The 27952-nt window shown below is 32.6% G+C and overlaps 1 protein-coding gene across 6 annotated transcripts; it reads right to left on the bottom strand.

Moving 5' to 3' along the window:
- Positions 1-87: 87 nt before the first annotated feature.
- LOC143084158 (prostaglandin E2 receptor EP2 subtype-like) lies at positions 88-27952 on the bottom strand. Of its 6 annotated transcripts, XM_076260568.1 has the most exons (4): positions 20757-21018; positions 19209-19362; positions 6835-7695; positions 88-723 (listed from the first exon to the last, which is right to left on the bottom strand). In XM_076260568.1, exons 3-4 carry the CDS (start codon positions 7666-7668, stop codon positions 163-165), a joined length of 1395 nt encoding a protein of 464 aa, XP_076116683.1. In that variant the 5' UTR covers positions 7669-7695; positions 19209-19362; positions 20757-21018; the 3' UTR covers positions 88-162. The 6 variants fall into 6 exon arrangements, with proteins under 6 accessions (XP_076116683.1, XP_076116714.1, XP_076116700.1 ...); XM_076260599.1 differs by lacking the exons at positions 19209-19362; positions 20757-21018 and adding an exon at positions 27880-27952; XM_076260585.1 differs by lacking the exon at positions 19209-19362.

Raw genomic sequence — 27952 nt, 5'->3', positions numbered from 1 at the left:
AACAGACAGTTTGCAACAAGTATTACAATTTTTACAAAACCCATAAAATATCAAACAAAAAAATATGGCGTACGAAAAGAGTTGCAATGAAAACATAACATTATTTTATTTTGATTGATTCATATGAGAAGAAGATTGTCAAGTGCTGCCTACAAGACTGATTCATAAAAATGTTTGAGAGAAGACGGCTGGCGAACTATTTAATCGCTTCATCCTCCTCAACTGAATATTCTTTCCATTTTGACATATATCTGATTGAAAGATTCCATTCATATTACGATCACTTATTTCTTTAACATTGGAATGTTGATCTTTTCGAGTCTCTTCAGGAGTTTCATTACCGACAGATAATGATCTCAAAAACGGTGGATGAGATTCAAGATTATCCTGAATTAATTTTGACGTACTTGTCATACTGTCATCGCTTTCACTAACATTGTCATTGACAGGAAGATCACAAACGACTCGGATTTCTAAAGAAGCGTCAAATTGTGACGTATTACAGTCATTTTTCTTACTAATAACGTACGGTGGAATATGTTCCGTGATGTTTTCTTTGCACAAAAATCTTTTTGTATGTCTTAATATTTTCATTAAACTTGAATGTCGGAGAAGAATATATAACCAAGGATCTAAAATTTGATTGATACCTGCCATCAACACACCAAGCAAGTCAATGGTGTTATTTCTACGTGGGACTATCTGGTTTACCAAAACATTTATCTGAAAATAAAAACAATAAAAATAAACAATTAATAAACAATCAGAGGCGGATTTAGGGGGAGGGGGGCAGGGGACCCGCCCCCCCTTTTCTGGGAAAAATTTGGTAGGTTACATAGGGAATCATTGAAGCATGACGGAAGCGGGGACCCCTCTTAGGCAGTTATTGGGCCCCCATTTATGAAAATTTCTGGATCCGCCACTGACAATGATCGATATTTTTCCATTCAGGAAAAGAATACAGGAAGCTGAAAGTAATAAACAAAATCTTTAAAAACGGAAACGATATATTGAACATCCCACGTGTTGACAATTTTATAAGATATATTAATGAAATTGTTTTCCCGAATTTTATACCAGCACTACACATCAAACATTAGTGTGTCTTTTTATGTTGTAATGAAACACTACTACTTCGGGTTAGGGTTAAGGTTGGCGCCGATTAAAACGTTTTAACCCGCTGCATTTGTTTGCACCTGTCGTAAGTCAGGAACCAGTTGTTCGTTGGTTACCGTTTGTTGGTGTGGTTCATAAGTGTTTCTCGTTTTTTATATAGATTAGATCGTTGGTTTTCCTGTTTGAATTGTAGCCCTTTTATACAAGCTGTTCGGTTTAGCTCCATGTTGAGGGCCGTACTTTAACCTATAATTGTTTAGTCAGTTTTACACATTGTGAGTTGGACGGAGGATGTCTCATTTGGCACTCATACCACATCTTCTCATTTCCATTTGAAATTTACTGTTTCTCATCTTTTTACTTTCTCGGAGGAATAAGGTCGAATAGCAGACTTTTTTTTTCTCGATAGGAATGTATCACTTGCATAAATCCAACGCCAATTATTATACATTTATTTTGTTTTAAAATGAAAACATTCATTGTATACGAAGCTACATTGTAGGTTATTAAAGTGTTATTGTAGCCATATTTTCGAAGGAATTCAATTTATTTTAGACTTTCACATAATTAAGCCTATCACTTTCTCTCATATATATAGGCAGTCAGACCTAATGATCATTAAATTTAATGGCTTTTCGATAATTATTTTTTTTTATATTTTGCCTTGCATATTCAAAATTTTAATATATAAAACTTTGCATATATATGTAGATGTATTGACATTCAGTAAATGTTCAACTACAAATATTGTTGTTCTTCATGTAGTGTTCGTACTAAAAATATCTAGAAATTTTGGATGAGCTTCGTTTCTGTGAGGATCAGTTTCTCTCATTTGACATATATAATTTTCTACTCTGTATACGACAAGACCACCTAAACTTATAATTGTCTTAACATGCATTTTTCTATTTAATAACTAGTCTTTCCATCAACATGGATTTTACACATCTGTTGCTGTTGTTGGCAAACTTAAAAAAAGAAGATGTGGTATGATTGTCAATGAGACAATTTAACTCCTCTAAACAGACCAAATGACACAGAAATAAACAACTATATGATACCGTACGGCCTACAACAATGAGCAAAACCAATATCGCACAGTCAGCTATAAAAGTCCCCGAAATGACAAATGTAAAAAGTATGGATTATAAAATCTGTTTTTTTAATCAGATTGGACGTTGTGGTGTGTTATTTTTGTAATGTTTACCTTTTAATACTTTAGATTCCGGTTTGGAAAAAAAAGAACAGTAATTCAAGTTAGAATTTTTCGTTTAAAGCTCCATATGCCATAGCCTAAAGGTCAAATACGAAAGCTGTATATCCAAATCAGATAAGGATTTGTTTTTTAAATCTGATCATGGTAAAAAAACTCATTATTATAACTGAACTTTTTGAGTGCGTCCTTCAAGTCAAGTATTGATTTTATGATTAACATAGCAGCAAAAAAAAAACAAATTCAATTTATTTTTTTGTTGTAAAAACTCAAGTATAAATGCCGAAAAGTCATTTGTTTTTGTTTAAAAATATATACATAATCATTCGGGAGATAGAATACGTTTAGTGACTTGCACTCCGATGGTGATCCAACAAAACAACACTTGAAAGTAATTTTCAACATCTTGAAAGTCATTTTCAACATGCGTGCAGATATTTAGACGACGTTAATCTCTTTATAAAAGCAGACCAAATAATTTGAGATATTCTTTGATAATTCTATGACACATTTTTTTTGTTGGTTTGATAAACTTTAAAATGTTTGATTTCTATTATTGCTTGTATACTTAATGTCAATACCATGCATTGAGGATTGTTCATTGATATTAGTTTTATTGTGCGTTCTTTTATTTTGTTCTATCTCAGTACTATAGCAATGAATGACCTGATATGAATGCAAGAAAACTGTTTCCTTGGGAATACATTTTTCTTCAAATGGCACTTTTTCAGTAAATCCTTTCCACTTGATAAAAATTTCGAAAATCTACTTTCGTTTTCCTTTCATGGTCTCACCACTGACACAAAAAAGTATGATTTCATAAATACGCTTGAATTTAATTGATGTTTTACATCAAACATCCTTCGACCCTTTGCTACGTTCGAAAGGGTGAATCCAAACAGTTGACTGAGGTACAGAAAATTTCAGTGAAATTACTAACAGCAACCCAAACAATATGTTGTCAGATTCATCTGAAATCTGATGAACATTTTTACCCCATGTTAGATTTGCTCTAATACTTAAGTTTCAGAGATATAACCTTTTGTTCTAATTTTAGTCATGTCGGCCATCTTTGTTCGAAATCAGAGTCATTGGACATATTTCTTAACTAGATACCCTAGTAATGTTTGTGGCCAAGTTTGGTTAAATTTGGCTTAGTAGTTTCAGAGAAGAAGATTTTTGTAAAAGATTACAAAAAAATGACGAAAAGTTGTTAAATATTGACTATAATGGGCAATAACTCCTTAAGGGGTAAACTGACAATTTTGGTCATGTTGACTTATTTGTAGACCATCCTTTGTTGAACATTATTGTTGTTTACAATTATATTTATCTATAATAGTATTCAAGATAATAACCCAAACTGCAAAATTTCCTTAAAATTACCAGTTTTAGGGCAGCAACCCAACAACAGATTGTCGGATTCGTCTGAAAATTTGTGAGCAGATAGATCTAAATCTGATGAACATTTATATTGTTATAAGATTTGCCAAAAATGCCTAAGTTTCAAGACCTGTATAAGTCAAAAACTGCATTTTACCCCTATGTTCTAATTTAAGCCATGTCGGCCATTTTGTTTGGTAGGCCGGGTCATCGAACACATTTTTTTTTTAAAATAAGATACCCCAATGGTGATTGTGGCCAAGTTTGGTTTAATTTGGCCCAGTAGTTTCAGAGAAGAAGATTTTTGTACAAGATTACAAAAAATGACAAAAAGTTGTTAAAAATTGACTATAAAGGGCAATACCTCCATAAGGGTCGACTGGTAATTTTAATCATGTTGACTTATTTGTAGATCTTACTTTGCTGAACATTATTGCTGTTTACAATTGATCTCAATCTATGATAGTATTCAAGATAATAACCAAATTTATCTATGTTCTATTTTTAGCCATGGCGGCCATCTTGGTTGGTTGACCAGGTCACCGGACACATTTTTTAAACTACATACCCCAAGGATGATTGTGGCAAAGTTTGGTTAAATTTGCCCCTGTCGTTTCAGAGGAAAAGATTTTTGTAAAAGTTTAAGGACGACAGACGCCAAGTGATGAGACAAGCTCACTTGACCTTTCAGGTTAGGTGAGCTAAAACGGTCATTTCCTTTCTCAATTTTTTTTCATCCTTGGAATTCATCCGGCCGGCAGTCTACCCTTTGCAAAAATGGAATGTCTGTTTTTGTGTGCGAGAATGTTAAATATGCAACATTTGTCCGATCAAATAAGAAATCTAGTACATGTAGTATGTTCTACCTACACATGACGGTTAAATATCTTGAATATCACACTAGAACCATTTCAGCAATTCTCGGGCAGAATTTCAACCCATAATCAACAAACTTCAGTTTTCCAGTGTCAAGCCAAATCCCATTTGTCCTACCTGTCAGAGCCTACTAATTGTATTTTTTGATAACTTGATCTTAAATGCGTGAAATAATTGCCACTGGAAGTAAAGTACGCAATCAATCAATACATTAAAAATATTGGAAGTTAATATTTGTGTTTAGTTTCAGCACACCGGCCAACTGATGTTCTCTCTTTTATCACACAAAGTCACGAATGTCGCAGGAGTTTGTGAATAATACATGTACGCCCTCTAACTTTACTCCTTGGTTTTGATTGTTATTGCCTCTAACCTCGGATCCTCCAAATTTCCACCCGCCCCTCATCCCGTTCCTTCTTCCTATTTCAAAACCTACTAATTGTACTATTTGTCGATTTGACCTTGAAATGCATGAAATAATTGCCACTGGGCGTAAAGTACTCTAACATTCAATCAATAAATCAAAACTGGGCAGTCAGTTGAGTTTCAACACAGCGGTCAACCCATGGACCTTCGTTCTTTTACAACCCAATGTCACAGATGTTGCAGAAGTTGTTATAATACGGGTCTGCTCCGTAACATTGGACGATGAAAAAATAACAGTTAATGCATTTTAAGAAAACAAAACCTAAATATATGATATTCGTTTTTTCACTGTTACATATATATCACCTCATTTTTTTTCAAACTGTTGGACCCGTCCCTGCGAATTATATGTAATTATAAAAAAGAAGATGAGGTATGATTGCCAATGAGACAACTGTCCACAAGAGACCAAAATGACACAGAAATTAACAACTATAGGTCACCGTACGGCCTTCAACAATGAGCAAAGCATATACCGCATAGTCAGCTATAAAAGACCCCTGAATGACAAAACTATCCAAACGAAAATTCAACGGCCTTATGTAAAAAAAATGAACGAAAAACAAATATGTAACACATAAATAAACGACAGCCACTGAATTACAGGTTCCTGATGTTGGCTATTCAAAATGTCCTAAAGTTTAATAAATGCGTGTTCGGGTTGCTAAATCAACCCGACAACTTTAATGATGCATTCAATAACATCCCCCTTAACAAACACTAGCTGTTTAACAAGTTAAAAATAACTTTTATCTTATTTTGGTTTTTACCTATCGGAATATCTCTTTTATCGCAAACATCTCTGTTTTAATTTGAATACTAGTACGCTGTTTATTATTTAGCAGTGTACTTCTAAGTCTAGTGTTACATAGATATTTAATTATGTTTATTGACTGTGGTTTACAAAATGTTTCCTATAATATCAAATTTTATGGTTTCGCACCGTCAGCGCAGCAAAAAAATGTAATGGATATCTGGACATCAACTTCGATTAATTTCATTAATATTAATTGATTCTCGTGTTGCGTATGAATAGGAGATTGGTTATCATAAAACAAATGTTATATCGAATGGTATTGCTCAAATAATTTTTTTTTTAATTAAAAGAACCTTAGTACACGCTTGATATTGGAGTGGGGGTTATCAGAGAGACAGGGATGAGCATTTGCTGGTACACTTTTAAATTGGAACCAGATGCATACTCTGGACCTTTTATAAAAAAAAATTACGATTTGAACAATTTGTTTTCTGTTACCGGTCATATAGTCAGCAAGTACAGCACTAAAACATATCTGTTTTACAAATTACTTTATTTAAAGTTGCTGAACAGTTCTCGAAACATAAAATTCAGAAGGCTACAATGTCATGTCTCTGGGCTTTAAAAAACCTAATTCAGATCAGTAGACGTCCTTTTCAATCAACTTTAAATGTGTTAGTTATCATGTTGTCAGATTTTAGATTTTATATCGATAAAATCTTTGACTTTGACTGGTATGCTGTCAACACAAATATTGAGAGCTAGAACCCCGCTAGTTGCAAGGTTGACTCCGATCTAATTCACTCTTTGTTAATTTTCCTGTCGAATGTCAAGTTTTCCAGAATCCTCCACCAATAAAAAAAAATGACTTACTTGAGAAGGAGGCCAGTGGGTAATTTTAATTCCCTCCCGTGCTTCTGACAACTTAAAAATATGAAAGAGGACACTGTTTAACTACTAAATATATTACTTTTAAAAAGTCTTTCTCAAGTTTTTTGCTTTCTTCTTTCATACTTTCAGAAGTTTGTCCCCCTTTTCAGTCTACACCTACGCTTATACTTACATTAATAGGAAGCCAACAGACAGTAAACACGGTAGTTATAGCACACAAGAAGATCACTAAGCTTCGTTCAATCTCTCTTTTAATGGAAGTTTTAGATCGTCTGGCTCCGTGCCGTCTGTCAATGGACGGTGAATTTTGTACTAGTCTTTTTTGTCTCATTTGAAGCAGAGTCACTACCACAACAATATTACAACACAAGTTTATTATAATCACAAGAATATTAAAAATTGCGAATGTATAAGCATATCCTATATCATTAGTACTCTCTCGGTGGTAATTCAAAAAACACCAAGATCCTGGAAATTGCTTCTCGTAACTCCCAAAGCCTAATAATGGCAATGTACAAAAACATATAACAAACAACCACAGACCACCAACCACAAACGCAGCTTTTTTCTTTGTCACTGTTCTTTTGTAGAAATATGTGAATCGTAAAGCCAACACGCGTTCTAATGACATGGTACAGACTAGTAATGGCGTCACAACTCCAAAGAATATCATCACAAAAGCATGGTAAAAGCATAAAGGCTTGCCTCCTACCCATTTCAAATTATTAGCGTACACTAAAATTGCTATTGGACTAGTTAAGCATATGCCAATTAAATCCGTACATGCTAGTCCCGCCAAAAGAGTATAAAACACTGTCTTCTTGGCTTCATTTGATGACGTGTATAAGACCACAAGTGCTAGTATATTTCCCACAATGCCTGTTGTCATCATTAGAGTAGGGGTGAGAATAGACAGATTCTTAGTTGTGGTACAATTTGCACATAACGTTCCTAAATCTGTTCGATCTGTCATGTTAATAATTGTTGTCAAATTCAGAAGTGCCATCTTTCAAATCGCCTTTAATGACTGGACCTGAAATCCAAAATGTATAAATGAATTCGATTCATGTTAAAGTTTTACAAAAATGACTAACAGGTCACTTTAACAGTTAAATACCTTTATCAATAAAATCAAGTCGATTTTAAAAAACGAAAAAAAAACCAAATAATTAAAAACAAGCACTAGTATGCCTTTTCTGGTCGCATTATAAAAATAAAAACACAGATCTAACGATTATTTTAATTCAGAATGTTTTGACTAGTTAGACCTATTTATTTAGTATACAGAATTTGTTCAAGTTGAAAACGTTAAATGGAAAGTCATGTATTTGATTTTTTTGTAATTTTCAGACGAATACATGAAATGAATCATACTACGTATCGATAAAAAGATAAAAAAGAAAATAAACACAAACACAAAAATACAGCTATAAATTACGCATAAATATTCAAGGCATTGCGCAAGACATTCGAAGGTCATATATTTTAAGTCATGAATAAGAAAGAACTTTTACACTTAGCTGAACTTCATCCGTTTTCTCGGTCGTTTTTTTCTGGCTTAGACGACCACTTTGTTCTACATTATTTACAAGTTTAACTTAATAATATGTTCCATTAGACGAAGAGGATGCCGTTTCATCTTAAATTAATATTCCATGCTATTTTAAAGCTTAGATCGACATGTCAGAAAGTATACATATATTTTCGTATAAAATATGCTTACAGTACCTACGTTTATGTGCTTACCATGTTCAAATTATTAGGTGGGAAGTACTGACACTGATGCTTAACTTTCTAATTATATCTAATAATCCATTTCTGTACATAACAACGATCTGATAATCACACCAACACATTTTTTCAAATTAAAAAGGACAATAAACTGTACTTTTTTTTTTATAAATGACGTCAGAAATAATACAGAAGAGTAATATAATAATTTGTAGTACACCATTCCTCTCCAAACCTAACGGCAATTCAAACATTGTTATATCACGATTTGTCATTAATCAAAATAATCAAATACTTGACAGGACAAATAAGAGAGTTTGTATTATATTGGAAATTTTATTTACTGACATTGTCCAGCCAATCTCTGGTCACTCCAGAGACTAACAAAGACTCCTATACATTTACAGATAAGGACAATACAATCAGAAATGGACCCCAACACCGACATCTGGCCAAATTATTTTAAATATTTTACAAAAGTCACCGCGACCTTAATTAGTATTCCAATGTCTTTGGATTATTGTTATCTATTTAAGCAGTCCATTGATAATCTCAATTTCGATGTGCGTACAAATGAGGCAATCAAAAGTATATAGTTTATATACTGTAGTGCACATATGCATGCATTCTTAAACTAACTGGCTGAATCAAAGGCCTAATAATAATATAAATGCCCTAAATGAACTTAAATCCATTATTAAAGGTTATCATAATCTAACAATTTTGATAATTGAAAAATCATTACTTAATGCATTCATAGTGGAAATTGAGACTCCTCGTTATAAACATGATTTGTAAATTTTATCCGGTGAATTATTTACTATCTCTCGCTGATTAAGAACTTGTCAATATAGTTCGTCGTTTGCATTACAGGAAAAGCTTGTCACATTAAAAAAAAAATATGACAAAAATATCGAATATCTGTTGACTAATAATATGTCGCACGAATGTAATATTTTAATATAAAAATGAAGAGAGGCTGTTGATTCCCAAATAGAACCATATTTGACGTGCATGTGAAGACAAATGACAAATAAACATCTACTATAGAACAACCTTGGGCAAAATACATACAGTATAGTAAAAGAAAAGTTTTAAAAGCTCCAGATAGCAAAACGTGAAACACTTGAAAAGAGAAAAATATAAACTTGGATCACACCAAAGAACAATTATTGGAAATAGCGACTGACGACAACCTCTAGATTGTCGGGACAGGCATACATTGTATGTTGAAAATGTTGCGGAGTAATGTATGTATGTGAGCTAAAATGTCCCCTAAATTCGAGACAGTGATGCAGAACACAACATCAAGACTGTAAATATCAGTTTGATTATTAGATCGAACTACTATATTAGCACAAAAACAAAATACAAAACACACAAAGAACCGATTTTTAGGAGTATACTCAAAGTTACTAAAAGATAATTTTATCATTTTAATACGAAAATAAAGAAATATCTCTGAAGATTGAAAAATCTAACTCTAAGGGATATATTATTTATCTTATTTCTGTCCGGGGGGTTTGCCATTTATCAAAAAGAAGTATAGAAACTAAACATACACATTCTCTCATAAATTCAAGTTTGAAGTCATCTCACACATTCAAATAAGGTTAAATCATAGTAGACTTACAAAGAGTTACTGAGGATTCATTATTATTCGTAAGATATCAATTTTCGTGGATTTCGTGGTTAAAGGCGATAAAACGAATTACAAATTTCCATAAACATGTATGCAGACTTGGGCAAAACCACGAAATAAAATATCCACACAAATCAAATTGGAACCCACGAAAATTAATGTGCGATTAACTGAAATTACTTGTTTATTTTTTGACCTTACAAGTGGGTTCTTTTGTTTAGTAATTTAGGAACTGGGAATTTTTTTTATCACAACATATATTCGATACCCCTGATTCTTATATGCATGCGAGGTAAAAATAAAATAAAATAAAATACGACGTTCGTTTTTGTGGGATACATACAAAGGATACAGACCACCTGAGTCGTTTAGTAGATAAGGTTTGTTGTTTTTCAATAGCTGTCGCTATATGTGTTACTAAATGATCGCGACAGTTATTGACAGGTGATTCTGCTAATGAACAGACAGAAACCATATTTTGTTTATCATTTAGAAACTATCAATAATTTCTTATGTTAATGCAAAGAATGCTACAGTAACATCCTCTTTTAAAAACACATAAAAATTAAAACTGTCGTGAACTAATCGAAAAGGTTTTTAAAAACGTTTATCGTCTTAAACAGAGCGTGTCTCTGAGGAGCGTGTACACTGTAGCAATTTGAAATACATATTCGTAGCATTTTAATGGATAAACAAATAAATTGTAAAATTCTAATGAATCCTACTATACCTACGTGACAGTTTGTTCCAATTTTTCAGTTATAATAACCATTTTCTATATTCCATGTATCCCACAAGAACACACTTTGGTCACTCATTTTTTTGTAACTATTAAAACTCAGACAAAAAAAAAAGGCGTTTATTGATAGTTTAGTAAAAGTATTTCAACGTACGTACCTTGCTTGAGTAAATCCAACAAAAATAACTCCGTTACAAATTAACTTTTTATCGTTATGTTATTTGCCTATCAATTTTGACGATCAAGCGATTACCATATGATGTTATGTTGACTGAAATTGATTTTCCATAACATCGAAAGTTTTCTGTTTATATTTCCCCTCGTACAAACATCTGTAAAAAGCTTTTGATGAAAAACTTCTCTACACACTTAGTTTGAATGACTATACTTAGTACATAAATTACAAATTTACCACAAATTTCCGTGTTATCAAAGTATCTACACAACTATCACTCCGCGCTTTTTAAACTTGTAATAGGTCATATGATTTATTTCTTTTACATTGACGATTAAATTAAACTTATATTTGTCTATCAATTATGATGGGATTTGACTTTGATTACAAATCGCATCCAAACTCTTCAATTTGCCAAAAAATCAAGAATGCTGGTATACGATGGTATGTATGAATTTTAAAATAATTCTCTCACAGTAATGAAATGACCAGTTGCAATGATTAAAACCACGGCGAGAAACTAAAGGCTCCCCATAATTCGGAAGTATCACTGTTCTGACATACATGTAACTTGCGTTACAATAAATCTCATTGAATTAGATTACTAGCAGATCCGTTATACAATCATTAAATGAAATTAGACCATTTAAGTTATGTATTATATAATAATTGAATCAAATGAGATCCATCATGTGATCTGATTTAAAGTAAATTAAATTGTATCTATAACGCGTAAAGAAATTTGAGAAGAAAGAAAGTTTTGCACATAGCTATAGCTTCTATTTATACACAAAAAAATGTACACATATTATGACGAAGAAACACCGAAACGCGTACAGAAATAAAAATGAATATACGGCTGATCTTCTCACAAATTCAATTCAACACTTCAAATAGTACAAACGAACACACGAACACTTGTACTAAAATCCTACTGAATAGGGCGGTGAATTATTTCCTGAACTAACATTTCGATATGTGAAGAGATTACATTTTATATCCAATAGGTCATTGTCTATATCCAATGATCAAATTTTCTTTTTCTTGGTGCCAAAATGGCTGCTCCTGTAAATATATATTGTCAAAATTGGGTATATGCATATCCCATATGATTTGTTTTGCGAGTGTTTCTCTCAGATGTTTTGATTGTGTAAGTATTATGATAACGTCGAGATTTCAATGTCTGACTATTCATTCATCAATGGATAAATTATATAACAAGGATATCATCATCCTTAAATGGTAAAAAAATGCATGTGACTTTTGTCAACATTGACATTCTGTTTGTTTCGGAATATTGGAATATTCCCTTTATTTGTTATTTCATATTTTACCACAAATGTCTTTTATCACTTTTGTATTTTATTTTATTTGTCGGCCAAAAGACCATAACAAGTTGCATGTCGAATTGTTATCAACTTGGACAACATACAGTCAGAATGTTCCGTGATAACAGAAATTAATAATGTCTTTTGACATTCAGAATAAGTGTTTAAGCTCGCAGTTAGTAACCGTAAGCACGGGCGGCTTTGATGTACTTATCTTCCGAAGGGCAAGTGGGACTGCTATTTTCATCAATTGGAGTTTTTCGTCAGTCGTCTGTCGTCGTCGTGAACCTTTCACAGATGGCCTGGCTAAATATCGAATCTTAGGGGTAAAATGCAAATATTGTTCTATGTATTGAAAACTGAAATTGAGGACTTTCACCAAATTTTGATTTTTTTTAAAACTTTTACCTTGAAAACTATAATCATAGAGAGAAACTTTTTAAGCAAACATGATCAGCTAGAAAAGATCTATAATAGATGAAAAAAAAATCGAAAAATCACTCACCATAGGACTACTAGTATTCGAAATTAAAAGGCGATTTTTAACCATTTTAGTGCTTTTAGCTGTAATCTTAAAAACTATGATATAAAGATAAATCGTTCGTCGACTCCTTATTTCAGATATTACCTTTTTTGAAGATTTCTACTCATGATAGTTTGGTTTTTGGAGAAAACTATAGTAGATATAGGAAGTTTTTTAACATAAAAATGTTAAAACAAGAGGCTGTCACAACGACAGCAAACCGGATTTATTAATATTTATTTGTGTCCTGGCAATATCACAAGAACCATTACTGATGAATGGTGAAAGTGAAAATCGTCAATATCAAATTTGACCTCCATTTTGTCATCAGTTTCAACATCTTAAAATTTGAAAAGCTTAGATTGAATGGTTCATGAGTAAATGCAACAACGTGAATGGAAACGCCATTTCACAATCTTTCAAGAACCATAACTCCTGAACGGTAAAAGTCAAAATCGTCATTATTGAACTTGACCTCTAATTTGCCATCAGTAACAACATATAAAAATTTCAAAAGCTTTGGTTGAATGGTTCATGAGAAAATGCACGGAAACGACTGGAAACACCATTTTTCAATCTTTCAAGAACCATAACTCCTGAACGGTAAAAGTCAAAATCGTCATTATTGAACTTGACCTCTATTTTGTCATCAGTAACAACATATTAAAATTTGGGAAGCTTTGGTAACACAGTTCATGCGTAAATGCACGGACACGACTGAAAACACCATTTTTCAATCTTTCAAGAACCATAACTCCTGAACGGTAAAAGTCAAAATCGTCATTATTGAACTTGACCTCCATTTTGTCATCAGTAACAACATATTAAAATTTGGGAAGCTTAGGTAGAACAGTTCATGCGTAAATGCACGGACACGACTGGAAACTCCATTTTTCAATCTTTCAAGAACCATAACTCCTGAACGGTAAAAGTCAAAATCGCCATTATTGAACTTGACCTCCATTTTGTCATCAGTAACAACATGTTAAAATTTGGGAAGCTTAGGTAGAACAGTTCATGCGTAAATGCACGGACACGACTGGAAACTCCATTTTTCAATCTTTCAAGAACCATAACTCCTGAACGGTAAAAGTCAAAATCGCCATTATTGAACTTGACCTTCATTTAGTTGTCAGTAACAACATATTAAAATTTTAAAAGCTTTGGTTGAACGGTTCATGAGTTAATGCACGGACAACATTTGATTGCCGCCCGCCCGCCCGCCCGACCGACCGACCGCCCGCCCGCCGTACATCCCCAAATCAATAACCGACACAAAAATCCGGTTAAAAAGTGGTTTTTACAAATAAGTGCAATAAACAGAAATCGTTAAATTACTTCCCATATGAATTGTTATCCTTACATTGCGATTTTATTCAATTATTTTTGAAACATAATCTTGAAAACTGCCATAGGAGAACTGAAATTTTGATCAGCAAGTCAACATGTCACAAATTACCAGTTGACTCCATATATGGATTATAATCTTCAGTGACTACTTTTACCCATGTTATGTTTTTTTATGAAATGATCAATTACACAAAATTTGGTCCTTATTGTTTCACTTCATAAAGAAATATTCATCATTGTGTTATGGCAATTCACAATAATTTTACTATAACATATAATTTTGGATTATCAAATAAAGGTTCACAGCAATACAGACTCCTTGGAGCCTCTAGTTAATTATCTCTAAAAGTAACTTAATGTTTCGGAACCTAGTACTCTGCATTTGGTTTAATGGTTTGTTTGTACTAAACCTTTGAATAAATGAGGTTATAGAGCTCGTAAATCGATAGAATTTCAATTGTTAATGGAGATTATCGTTGTAACATTTATTTTATACCTTTAATGTAAGTGTTAAGTTGGGTTTTTTTTAAATTACACACATTTTTATGCTTCCTTTTGAAATGCCAGCTTTGTTTGGTTGAGATGACGGTAACATTTCAACAACGGCTCATCGGGAAGTAGTAATACCCTCAAGCAATAACAAATTAATGAAAAAGAAAAATATTTATAATTTAAAGACCATAAGTGCAGAAAATTGAATATAGGTTCTACCACCGTGTTGAGTGTGATGCGGTATTTCTCCACTCTAGACGGTTTAATTTTCAACTTTAAAACGCGAGGCGAGTTTTAAATATTTAAAATGAAACTGTCTGGAGTGGAAGAATATCTTATTGCACGCAGTTAAAGCTGTAGAATCTATACAGATTCAAATTTCTGCACTTGTGGTCTATAAATTATAAATGTTTGTCAGTTTATTGGCTTTTACTAGTGAGGTATATAACGATTTCCAAGTTCAGAATATCAACCAAAACTAGTCCAACTTTTTTTTCTACATCATTTATTTTTCTCATGTAACGAACGAGCATGCAGTGATCAAATTCGAGGCAACTAAAATTTACCGATGTTCAAAATCTCCTAAATCCATTAAGAAGATACATATCCAGGTTAAAACAAAAACTGCAAAAATTAGTTTATCTTTAAACAGCTGATTAGAGAACCACTAAAAGATTAAGCGATTAAACCATTATTGATCCTTAACTTTTCGCCAGCTTTAGAAACAAACTTTTGACAGAAATCGTGTAAATAAGACTGACAGATACACATACACATAATTTTTTCTCAACAGATACAGCTAATCTTTTCTCAACAATGCCGATGTATAACCACAGAATCACAGATGAATATATTGCATGTTTTTTTCCGTCAGAAAGAGATTATTGGGAAGTTTTCATTACACATTACAGAAATAAAGCAAGTACCAGAGCATTAATTTTACGTTCGGTTTACAACAGAGTTAATGATAACATTGTAAAGATATGCTATAATAGAACCCCGGAAGTGTCTATATTAATCCTATGATATAACCGTGGACAATAAAAAAAAACTTCTATGAAATAACTAACAATATCTTCTTAATTTCAACCGACTTTTTAAACAAAACTGAACCGTTGTTACCAGAAACATTTTATTTTTTTAGACTTCGTGACTAGTAAAGACAAAAGTAGTAATTCAAACTCAAAATCCCCCCGCGTTTCAACATCATAAATCTGTTATATTGAATTTATTAGCAATGAATATTGATAAACTGTACAATGCATCTGGGATATAATGAAATATCTGAACAATGATGATTTCTCGTTAATATATTTTTTTTGATGGGTCTAGATTGAAGTGTTATTGTAATTATAGTAGAACTATTAACGCGATGTAGCCACATAAAAAAAAACTCTTCAGGAGCTACGGGGGAAAACGATATAAATGTTTATAGAATTATTTCTATCCATGACATTTTTGTAAATAATAAGCATCTGGTTTGGTAGAAGCAGATTTTTATTAATAACAAAAGTGCATGTGATAAATCATATGCAGTTTATCCCATTAGTGTATATCAACTGGAGTTATCCAGCGAAATGCAATAGAGTAGCCCGGAGCGGAATCTCAATTTCATGGTACATGTTTTTGTTTTTACACATGATGGCTTATATAACTTTGTTGTAGCATAAAAATAGCATTTATTGTTCCTTTCAAATATCTGCCTGTTACTCTGTTTTTGTATTGGGCGAACGGCAATGTTACATTACGTAGATGTTCATTTTGAGGATCACTCATCTCCGCGATTTATAATCATTTCGATTTATATGTACAAAATAAAGACAACAGTTCTTATTTAAAACTGCTGTATGAAATAGTGCCAGATAACAGTCTATGTACAATTTCCCAAGTATATAACTTACTTGTACTCGTCAGGAAATTTCAGAGGAATCTCTCATACATCCCATGTCAACAAAAACGAATACCAAAATGGTTATTAATGTTGAAATTCAAACACGTTAGTATGCTTAAATTGTCATTTGGGCTTCATATCACATGTGACAGATCCTCAAAAGCACATTAAAGAGAGGTGGAAAATATCATAGAGACATTCCAAATTACGAGTGGTGAACAAACGGACAATGCCATGACAAAACTTAAATATTAAATTGTTTAATTTCTTATTGATTAAATAAAACAGCATATTCACCTATCTTAAGAACAATGATATTCGCCGCCCTAAAAATGACATGCTTTTAAAAGAACTATTATTGTGGTCAAATATTTAATGTACAATTGGTTCTGGTTTATAATTGTCATTTATGTACATTTATTCTGTCGGAATATGGATTAAAACAATGACTGTCATTTGTTTCGTTAACCACATGTAAATATAAGTTTAAACTGCATATTTACCTCATAAAAATACAGTTATTATATAATAGTTATATTTATAACGCAGAAGTGGAAGGATAGTGATTTAGAAAAAAAATATACCGGTCCATGTTCATTAGGGTAATATCTTTGATAGTCTAGATGGTATTTGTTTTTGTGCCTGTTCTAAATCAGTAGCCTCTGTAAGTCTTGTATGTATTTAAAAAGAAATTAGTTTATATTTGTATGTTTCGGAGTTCAGTGTGAAGTAGAACACATTTTTATTGAGGAGCCAGATGAAGCCTGTCTCCTCAGTAGTGCGGGCTTTTTTTCGCTGTGTTGAAGACCCATAAGTGGCCTTGGGCTGTTTTCTGCCCTTTGGTCGGGTTGTTGTTGACACATTCCCATTTCCATTCTTAATTTAGATATCTGTTACAAAAATGTGCCAAAACTTGCAAGCTTATTTTAGACCGTAGACGACGCTTTTTATACCGATAATTAATGTAAATATGTTTTATGATTTAACTTTTGTTTTATAATTGCTTTTTGAAAATTTGTAAATACTAGTTCCTTTTAATCCGTCTCTCATAATTCTTTTAGAATGGCATTAATAATTTTAATAAATTATTGTATTGTATTGTATTGTACTTTATTGGCGACCTTTCTAGACGAAGGGTGATTCAGAGCTTATAATTTGTCTTTAATATAATTGTAGATACCGTACGTTCAACTTTACATGCGTTTTTTTGTTTGTTTGTTTTGTATTTCCTTTTGAATAGAGTGACGTTGTTGTCTCGATGACGTATATATCCCACAATTGTTTTACCTTTCGTTTTGTTAATATGATGAAATGATCTGTAACCGAAACATGCCGCTTTGACCTCTACATGATATTTTACTAGCTTCCTCGAACACAAATTTACCGAGGTTTTCTTTAATTTAAGTGTCAGAATACATTAAATCATTACTATAAATACAAGGGACGTAAGGTTAATTAAGAGTGAGACAGTAAACCAACAACACATGTAAACCAATCATTTAAACTTCTATGCATATATATATAATAAAATTTAGAATGGAAATGGGGAATGTGTCAAAGAGACAACAACCCGACCATAGAACAGACAACAACAGAAGGTCACCAATAGGTCTTCAATGCAGCGAGAAATTCCCGCACCCGGAGGCGTCCTTCAGCTGGCCCTACACAAATATATATACTAGTTCAGTGATAATAAAGACAATGTGCTATGAGTGACAATGAGACAACTCTTCATCGAAGTCACAATTTATAAAAGTAAACCATTATAGGTCAAAGTACGATCTTCAACACAAAGCCTTGGTTCCCACCGGACAGCAAGCTATTGTAACGTGTAACCAGGCGTTTTATAAATATCCCAAACGTCCGTTCCAGTTAATACTTGAAATCAAGTTGTCCACAAACAATACGGCAATACTAAAAACTACAACTATCTTCGTTATGCACAATAAACCAAAATATATACACGGGCTCTTTGCCGATACAAAGTAAGTGTGAAATCTTATATATACAATTTTATACAATATAACAGCCTGTCCTCCTAATGGAACGTTATGTCACTATAAGACAATTTGGCAGGTACAGTTTGACCTCCGAATGGGACAGTCTGTTACTACTAGACAGTGCAGCCTGGTACAACTTGTCCTCCGAGTTGGACAGTCTGTCACTACCAGACAGTGCGGCCTGGTACAACTTGTCCTCCGAGTGGGACAGTCTGCTATGTCAATCCTATCAACGTGTATGTTCACTTTGTACCCAGTACAAAGTGTCCTCTGAATATTCTAGCACTTAATATATCCGACGTACGCTCGGTTGAAGGATGGCAGCTCATCGACAGCCAACCGACAGCCTCGAGTGCTCTTTCTCATTCTCTTATATACCTGTGGTCGATACCACTATGTCTTGATAGGGGTGCTCTCTATGTGTTACCTTTACGATCCCCCTATAACTTTAGACCCGGCCACTAATTTTCCCGCCAAACGTCTAAATCTATGTAACTCTTTCTCAAGCGTAAACCATGCATTGTTACACTAAGATTCTACTTGATTGTAATCTTAACGACCAATAAACATAACACTATAAAGGGCTCCAGAAATGACTCGTGTAATATCATTCGAACAGGAAAACCAACATGCATGTAAAAACAAAGGAAACATTAAAACTATTCAAAAACTTACCTTCCAATAAGGTATGCATGGTTGTTATGTTATAACTGGGTGCAGTAAGAACATGACCGGTGCATTGTACTATCTCTTAGTTTTTAAAAACTTGTTCTAGATGTTAAACTCCTTTAAAAGACACACGTCGAGGAATACATCTTGACATGAAGACCTGACAAGTATAGTTGACAAATTGACAGTAGGATTGGGGTTGTTTGTATTAAATTATCAAATCAGTGTATTTATCTCTCACATTTAACATAATCAAATCTCAATTATAATCCCCATACCACGTCAGTTAGGTAATGTGTTTGTTAATCCAAACTACAAATATTTGATCTTTCATTTGAAAACAAAAACAACGTTGAATATAGTCAAGTATAAAATAGAACTCCATTTCTTTGTATGCTTCAAATTATTGATCATGATCGGGTAGATCAAACAGTTTTCTTTCCCCGACGTAAGCAGTTGCTTGAGTGCTACATACTTATTTGATTTTTCAAAGCTTCTATACACTGTCATTTATAAGTTCACTGTGACTTATCCCAAAGGTCTTCAACGATTGGCATAGCAAATTTTGCCCGTATCACACCCGTCAAACGATATATGAAGTTTGTAAATCGATTTTATAAACCTTTTCGTATGTAAAACACATGTGGTCACATGGGAGATTGGTCCGTTTACTGAGTAAATTGTTTTTTTCGTAAAGAGCATTTTCATCGAAAAATAGATTTTAAAAGATAACTATCATTCATACTAGTCTACTAATAGGCTAGCAATTTATTCATGTTAAAAATCATTAATCATATATTTGTCGCGCAAAATTATAGCTAACTACAAATCTAAAGCATTACAGAAATTCCAGTTTCTGCAAATTCAAAAGAGGCAATTTCATTCCATAAAATCTTATTTATTTGTCCTACTTTTTCTCAAAGTAAAAAGTACATCAGCTTTCATGATTGGCCCCTTCTTGCTTTTATGTCTTTCATCAATTTAATAAGGAAATGAATGTTATATACATGCTTTAGTCTTGAGGGAGAACATCGTCTGTATACATATTAGTTGTAATTGGCTTTGAACTAGCTTACAGTAACAGCGAGTACTCTTAGCTCAGTACTTAGTGTCTCTTATCTTTTGTTTGTTAGTTGTTTTTGTGCTTCGCTCCAATCTAGGAATTGTTAGAATTTCTTCTTATGTTGTGTTGTTACACCATTGTTCAAGGTTAAGAAAAGGGTTGAACATTCACAAACATATAAAATCCCGCCACATTTCTTATGTGTATGTCCATAGCTAAGAGCCTTAATTCAGTGGTTGTCGTTGCTTTCCATTAATATTTAATCTTTTATTGTTTTAACATGAATCATACCCACGGACTATACTACTACAATAGTAACGACATAAACGGAATCGTCGTCAATAAATCGGGAGATAAACGTGTACTGTTATTTCGATTTTATATTCACATTGTAGATCTTAGGGTCAAACGGATATGGGATTATTCTAAAATTGAAATATTTCATGAAACGGACCCACTTGAATCTGAACTGGTAGTTCAAAGTTACTTACTTTTAATCATGACTACAATCACAACAGTTTTCCTATTGACAAGTTCTCGCATCGACAGAGCCCTTAATATGTCCTGGGTCCGTTGGAAAGATTTGTCACTTTACAGGGCACACTCATCATTATCACAGATGTGTTAGTTATTAACAGACGCAACATATGGTTAACTTCAGTGTTAATTCTGATCCATTTCACAAAGATAAAATTCCAACTAAATGTACATCTTATGAGCTTATTAACTGGTGTAAACAATGGTAAATTAAAGAGCAACATCCTTGTAAATTGATTTTATAAATCTGTTCGTATTTTAAACACAGGTAAATGATGATAATGAAATGCATGTTAAAATTTATACAATGGACAGAGTTATACAGCCTTAGGGTGACAAGGATAGAAAATAATAAATGTAAAACTTCAAGGTGTTTCCCTCTTTCATAACTAAGTTGATCGGGCTTGTTTTAGAAAAACCCTTCAAACGAACAGGTGATTTGCTGTAATAGTCATGACTAGTGATGAGCACTTAGAATAAAAGTAAAATCACAAAAATACTGAACTCAGGAAAATTAAATCGGAAAGTCCCTAATCACATGGCAAAATCAAATGACAAAACACATAAAAATGAATGGAAAAGAACTGTCATCTTCCTGACTTGGTACAGGTATTTTCAAATCTAGAAAATGATGGATTAAACCAGATTAAATAAAAGTGGTGTTTCAACCAGTTTTCCAGCGCACCTAACCTACTACTTAAGATGACACTGCTGAGTATCGAAACCTCACCTGGTGGACTATCAGTCACCGAGAGTATCATCAGCTTAGTACTTTGGTACTGACATGGTTTTTAACAAACCTTTCTAAAACTGTCTATTAATAAATTTTGAAAGTTTCAACTCCCTCATGCAAAGTGGGCCTTAGATGAATTTGACTATTTTTGTTTAGGTCGTTTTTTGTCATATAGCTCTTCAGCTGTTTAGGTTATTTAATATACATTCTGAGCTTTCAAATTTCAGAACGGGTATTAATGTGATTCTATATATATGCCAACACATTCGAATTGACGTACATTACCAAGTGATGTCTTTTTGTACCAAATGCATTCGAACATGACTGCATATATCTAAATTCCATACAGTCACATGCAGTTCACATCCCACCAAGAGAAGCTATAATTGATTTATATGTCGTGTACAAGTTGCGATTTTGTACAGGTTATAACATGTACAAAAATATTGTACATGTTATAACTTGTATAATGCAAAAACACAAGTTATAACCGATACAAAATATTGCTTTAAAATGGTTTTAACTTGTACAAAATCGAAAAATAAGGATATGTTTCTATTATCGCAACATATGTTATTAACCTCATTAATATTTTCATAACTTTTTTATTATTCTTCATGTTAGTGTGTTTTATCCTTTTTTTATACAGTTAATGTCCAGGGGTCGGTATTACGAAGCATTCCTAACTAAGACCTGTCATAAGATATTTCTTAAGGACATGTCTTATGATCCTCTTATGACTATCTATGGACATATATTTATTTGATGAATTATAATTGTGAGTGTCCACTTTGAAGGCAATGGTAAAATACTTTCATTCTAGTTAACACTAAAAGACATAAGAGGATGGCCAGGATAGATGTGTCTACAAATAAAATTGGGAATGGAAACGGGGTATGTGTCTTAAAGACAACAACCCGCCCATGGAACAGACACCATCCAAAGGCCACAGATACATACTTTCAAAGTAGAGGATATATATTTGAAACATCAACATGACAGCCGCCTCATGCAATGATCTTATAATTTATAAAAAAATGAGTTATGAATTTACATTAGTCATGCTGAAGGCCAAAAATGTTGAAGAGTAGATCCAAAGATATTGATAATGAAGCGTGGTACGATGAAAACTATTTCAGCTATCTCTTGCTTTAACAGAGTAAGCATATAAGACATTATTTTAGTCTTCGCATGCTATAAAACGAGAGGGAGTATTACCCAATATTATTATGCATTGTTCTTAAATTGTTTGGAAGAATTTAATTACTAGTATCTAATGTAATTGTCATTGAGGAAATGCAAGCGTTTAGTAAAGAGTGTCACCTTAATTAAGCCATGATGGACTGCATAAAACATACAATTACATGAAAACACATTTTGCCAACATAAGTCATGAAACATATATTTCTTCAACTTTGTGATCATTGTCCTCTACAGAAAAAGACACGTTCTGGCCTATTTATTTTTGTTCTTTATTTATATATCCTACTTTTCAACACTGATCTAACAGCTATATACGAGTCTTCTGTTGCCTTTATTTATTTTACCAACTGAATACACGCTTCAATACCTTTTTGCGTCATAAGATCATGGCATATTCATTTAAACGTTTTAATTAGTTTGGACGAGGCTTTATGTATTTATGTTCCGGACCATATGGGTATATACTCATATGGTCCGACCATACGCGTATGGTCCGGCCGTACGCGTATGGTCGGGGTAATTAACACTCGGTTACGGTTTACTTTTAATACTTCTAAACTCTTCATATGGTATGACCGTTCATTAAAAAGACGCTTTCATACATGATCATATAGGTAATTTTATTATCATATTATAATAAAAAGATAAGCTAAATAAAAATAAGAAGTTTTACATAGTTAATTTTACTTAACAGTCAATTTTATAGTAAACACATTTTATATACGTACCGGTGGTCATTACCGATTTGTTATTACGAGTGAATGGCAATATGTCGACTAAAAAACACAAATTCCAAAATTGTTTTAATGACTGATGAACTGTTACACAAGAAGTCATTGGAAAGTAACATAGTTTATTTAAGTTGTCTTGAGAATATGGTGTATTGCAGTCATTTTACGATATTTGAGATCTAGAGCTTCTTAAAAACACCGTATACATCAGAATGGCAAAATACCTCGGTACCACCGTACCATTTGTGTACACAGCTGCAAAAGCTAGCTTTTCACTCACAAACAAAAGGTGTAAATGATGAGGATCAAGCACAAAAAAGCCATGATTCCGTGTGGAAGTAAATGTCACCCCAAGCCTACATGTAAGAATGTAACTAGCGATGAAAACTAACTATGGCATCAATATTTAATTTTTACGTAGTTTTTGGATTATTAAATTAATAAATTGTCATATAACCATCACTGTTCGATAAAGTTTCTGTATTATTGAAACGTTAAAAATGGAGATTGAAAAAAAAATATATCTATATGGTCCAAATACTCATATGGTCCGGCCCGTTAATAACCAAACGAGTATTATACTCATATGGTCCGACCATACGCGTATGGTCGGACCATATGAGTATACGCATATGATCATGACCATACACGTATGGTCCAAATACTCATATGGTCCGGAACATTTATACAACCATTTATACTTAACCAAACTGATTTCTTTCACAAAGAGATGTAAATTGTCCGTTTATAAATTAAGAAGTTACAAAGAAACCTATATGTTTCGACTCCCTCAAGGTAAAGATGACCTGAGATGAATTTGGCTATTTCTAGTCATTTTTTTCAAATAGCTCTGCAACTATTTCGGTTATTATACATTCTTGGCTTTCAAACATTCCACGTTGAGCGTTCCTGATAAAATTAAATCAAGATTACAGCTATGAACCAATGAAATTTTGAAGCGTAGTTAAAATCTGTTTGAATGAATTTTGCAGATTTACATGCATATGACATTCAGAAGACTGTGTTTTGTAAATAGTTATCAAAGGTACCAGACTTATAAACTAAAACGCCAGACACGCGTTTCGTCTACATTAGAATCATCAGTGACGCTCAAATCAAAATAGTTATAAAGCCAAACAAGTACAAAGTTGAAGAGCATTGAGGACACAAAATTCCCAAAAGTTGTGTCAAATACGGCTAAGGTAATCTATTCCTGGGATAAAAAAATCCTTTCGTTTTCGAAAAATTCAAAGTTTTGTAAACAGGAAAGGAGAAGGTCCAGTAAGGGGGCCTGATTTGTCCTCAAATTTCAGGTTCATCTGACGAAAGATTTTGGACACTTTTTAAACACTTAAGTGTCTATTTCAGTAGATTCAATTGGTTAATGTGAAAGATTTTAACTGATCAAGTCATTAAAAACGATCCGATTCAAGCTTAAATATGAAAAATCTATCAAATATGCCAAAATATGTCACTTTTCAGATGGTTTTTGTAAAAAAATGAAAGTGGCGGCATCCGTGTTCATTCTCAAACTTTATATATGTTATGTATTATCATCAAATACAACTTACATTTCAATATTAAGAATGAACACAAATGCGGCCACTTTCATTTAAATGCTAGAATTGTGAAGATTTCAGTATTTAGCATGACTTAATGATGCTAGTACCCGATATATGTGCATTGTACTGTCAAAAATAGCCCATATTTATGTAGCAGAAGCATTCTACTTTCCAATAATAACTATAAGTTTACATTCTAACAATTTTGTAAAACTGCTATATTTTGGGGCCAAAAAGGGGTCTTACTGGACCTACTCTTTTATAAAAATGACCATATAGTTGATATATGTTTTGTAAGTTCCGCAATACATACATATTGCATGTGTCTGTGAATTCTATTATGGTTCAAATTTGACTTGATTATCTCTTGTTTACAAATTATTAAAAGACATTATTTGCGCTTTCATAAAGTGTCATATTACATTGATATAGTATACTATTATAAAAAACAACACATGTTGCCAAGATACGATCAAATTTACCGATATACGTCTACATGAAACATTCAGGAAATCATGCAAATAAACAAATTTACTGAATAATAAAGAGACAACAATCTGACGATCAGAAAACTATTAACTCATTTGATTGTAAACAAAATTATGCAACTTTTATTTTTTTATTATTTTTTTTATCACGTACCACTTAAGTAAAATTGTTAAGAAATGATGTTTATCTTCAACATGAAGCATAACTTAACACAAACTTTAACACAAGCATGAATATTACCTATTAACAAAACCATTAAAACAAATAAAAAGAATTTACAATTAATTTTTTCCTTCTAACTTAAAGTGCTAAAATGTAAACAAAAATGACGCCAGAAAGGACATTCTCTGGTTTGATTGAACAAGACGATGTCCATTATGGACGTTTTTCTCCATCAATTTGTACAAAATTATTTTAGTAAATCCCATGTTTCTTGAACGACATTTGTATGAGTATGTTTTACTTAAATTTACGTTTAAATTAGAGTATATGAAGACGAAATTACAGACTTGCTGCTTGAAACATATAACTACTTACTAGGATTTTAATTCTTATTGTTTGTGTTGTAAACAACTTAAATGTAAATAACATCTGTGTTATCGATTGATACATGATTTATATAAAGTTCGAGGGACCATCATGACATTTCTCCTATGATAATTACTTCAAATTGATATTCCCATTCTTTCAAAAATTAACCTTCTAAAGTAGTATGCTAAGATATCGCATTAGCGCCCAGCCGTTACTTGTTATTTGTTTTAAACTATAAACATTTTTCATTGAGTTATTATTTCATAGTAATGCTATGTTATTATGTTTATATAAAAATAGGAACATGTAGTAGACGGCCAATGAGACAACTATATATCCACCAAAGTTCAAATGAAGTAGATGTAAGCAATTATTGGCAACCGTATAATCCTCAAAAATAAGAAAACCCATAACGTATAGTCGGCTGTAAAAAACCCCGACATGAAAAATATGAAACAACTCTATTGAGAAAACGGCACCATTTATAACAAAACAATATACTAAAAACAAATATGACCGAAATGAATCAACGACAACCATTGAACCACAGGCTCCTATTTTGGGATAGGCACATCAACAATGCTTATCTTCAATTATAATTCTTTTTTCAATTCAGAGATCAAAGAAGTTTGTTGAATAAAATGAACACTTTAGAAATTTCTTGAGTCCGAAGGGGATATCTGGATCAAACCCAAACATTTGAAAACCAGAGATACGCAGATACAGTGAATCGTTATAAACTATATCACCAAAAAGACCTTAACAGGATAGCCAACTATCAACTTTACCTGAGGAAGTCGGTAATTCATTTTAGAATAATGTCTTAATTCATGAATGGTGAATTTTGAATTAGTATATGCATACAATATTTTAGTACCGAAGCTTTTACCATCGGGGACAAACAGTCCACCAATGGCGGTATACACCAAGTGCTAGAAAATGAAAGGACAAGTAAAATAACAAAGATACCGAACTTCAAGGAAAATTCAAATCGGAAAGTCCCTTACCAAATGGCAACAAAAGCTCAAACATATCAAATGGATGAAAAAGTGGAAAAACAACTATCATATTCCTGACGTTGTACATGAATTTCACTGTGTAGAAAAAGGAACATTTAACCTTGTTTAATAGCTAGTTAAACCTCCCACTTGTATGACATTTTTTGATAGTTCCGTTATAAATTTCTTTCATCCGACTTTCACCAGAAATGCTCAAAGCTTATTATTTAAAAGTCAGCTAGAGATGCGTTCATACGCGGCAGCGTTAGGAGCTATATCACCATAAAGAATATCAGGTCAACATTGGCTGAGAGTATAGGTACCTTATTTTCTGATTTTTCCCTACTTTATAGATGGGGAATTTCATATACGTATATGTTTTAAATTATGTTAGTACCAAAGCACTATCGAAAGTACAAAAGGTAAGTAGGATGTAAATATGATTTTGCATCTGATTTAGCGTTTGTTATTCTTTTGTGATTTTTTTTGTTATTTAAACTATCATGTACGACTTCTTGTGCATTTTTGTGCAAACGCATAGTATCTAAGTCAAACTTTTTATCCCAACCTTCTTTGATAATCACCAGATTTGGATAGTGAAAACGATTTTGCTACACTGCATTTACCTCACACCTACAACCTTTCACTTCATCAATGAGATTATTTTTTTTCGACAATTGCAGTTTGAAAGGATGAATACAAACTGCAAATTAACTTATGACACAATTTTGACTGTATTCTGAAAGGACAAAACCACTGTTAAAGCACAGTGAAATTAATCTTTTGGGGTACTATTTCATTAAATAATCCTGTTATATTATTAAACTTACCTTGAATCCAATACGCGTTTAATGTGGATAGCTCCTCCATTTTGATGATATTTATTATCTATGCCCCACATCT

This window comes from Mytilus galloprovincialis, chromosome 1, assembly GCF_965363235.1.
Source record: "Mytilus galloprovincialis chromosome 1, xbMytGall1.hap1.1, whole genome shotgun sequence".
In the NCBI taxonomy this organism is placed as follows: domain Eukaryota; kingdom Metazoa; phylum Mollusca; class Bivalvia; order Mytilida; family Mytilidae; genus Mytilus; species Mytilus galloprovincialis.
The sequence above is the reverse complement of the archived record's forward strand: the minus strand, read 5'-3'. Positions and strand labels throughout refer to the sequence as shown.

Excerpts from the sequence above, each read along its gene's own strand:
- LOC143084158 (XM_076260599.1), bottom strand. The coding sequence starts at position 7,668 with ATGGCACTTCTGAATTTGACAACAATTATTAACATGACAGATCGAACA. Across the intron at positions 724-6,834 it reads TCTGTTGGCTTCCTATTAAT|ATAAATGTTTTGGTAAACCA; the intron begins GTAAGTATAAGC and ends TTTTATTTTCAG.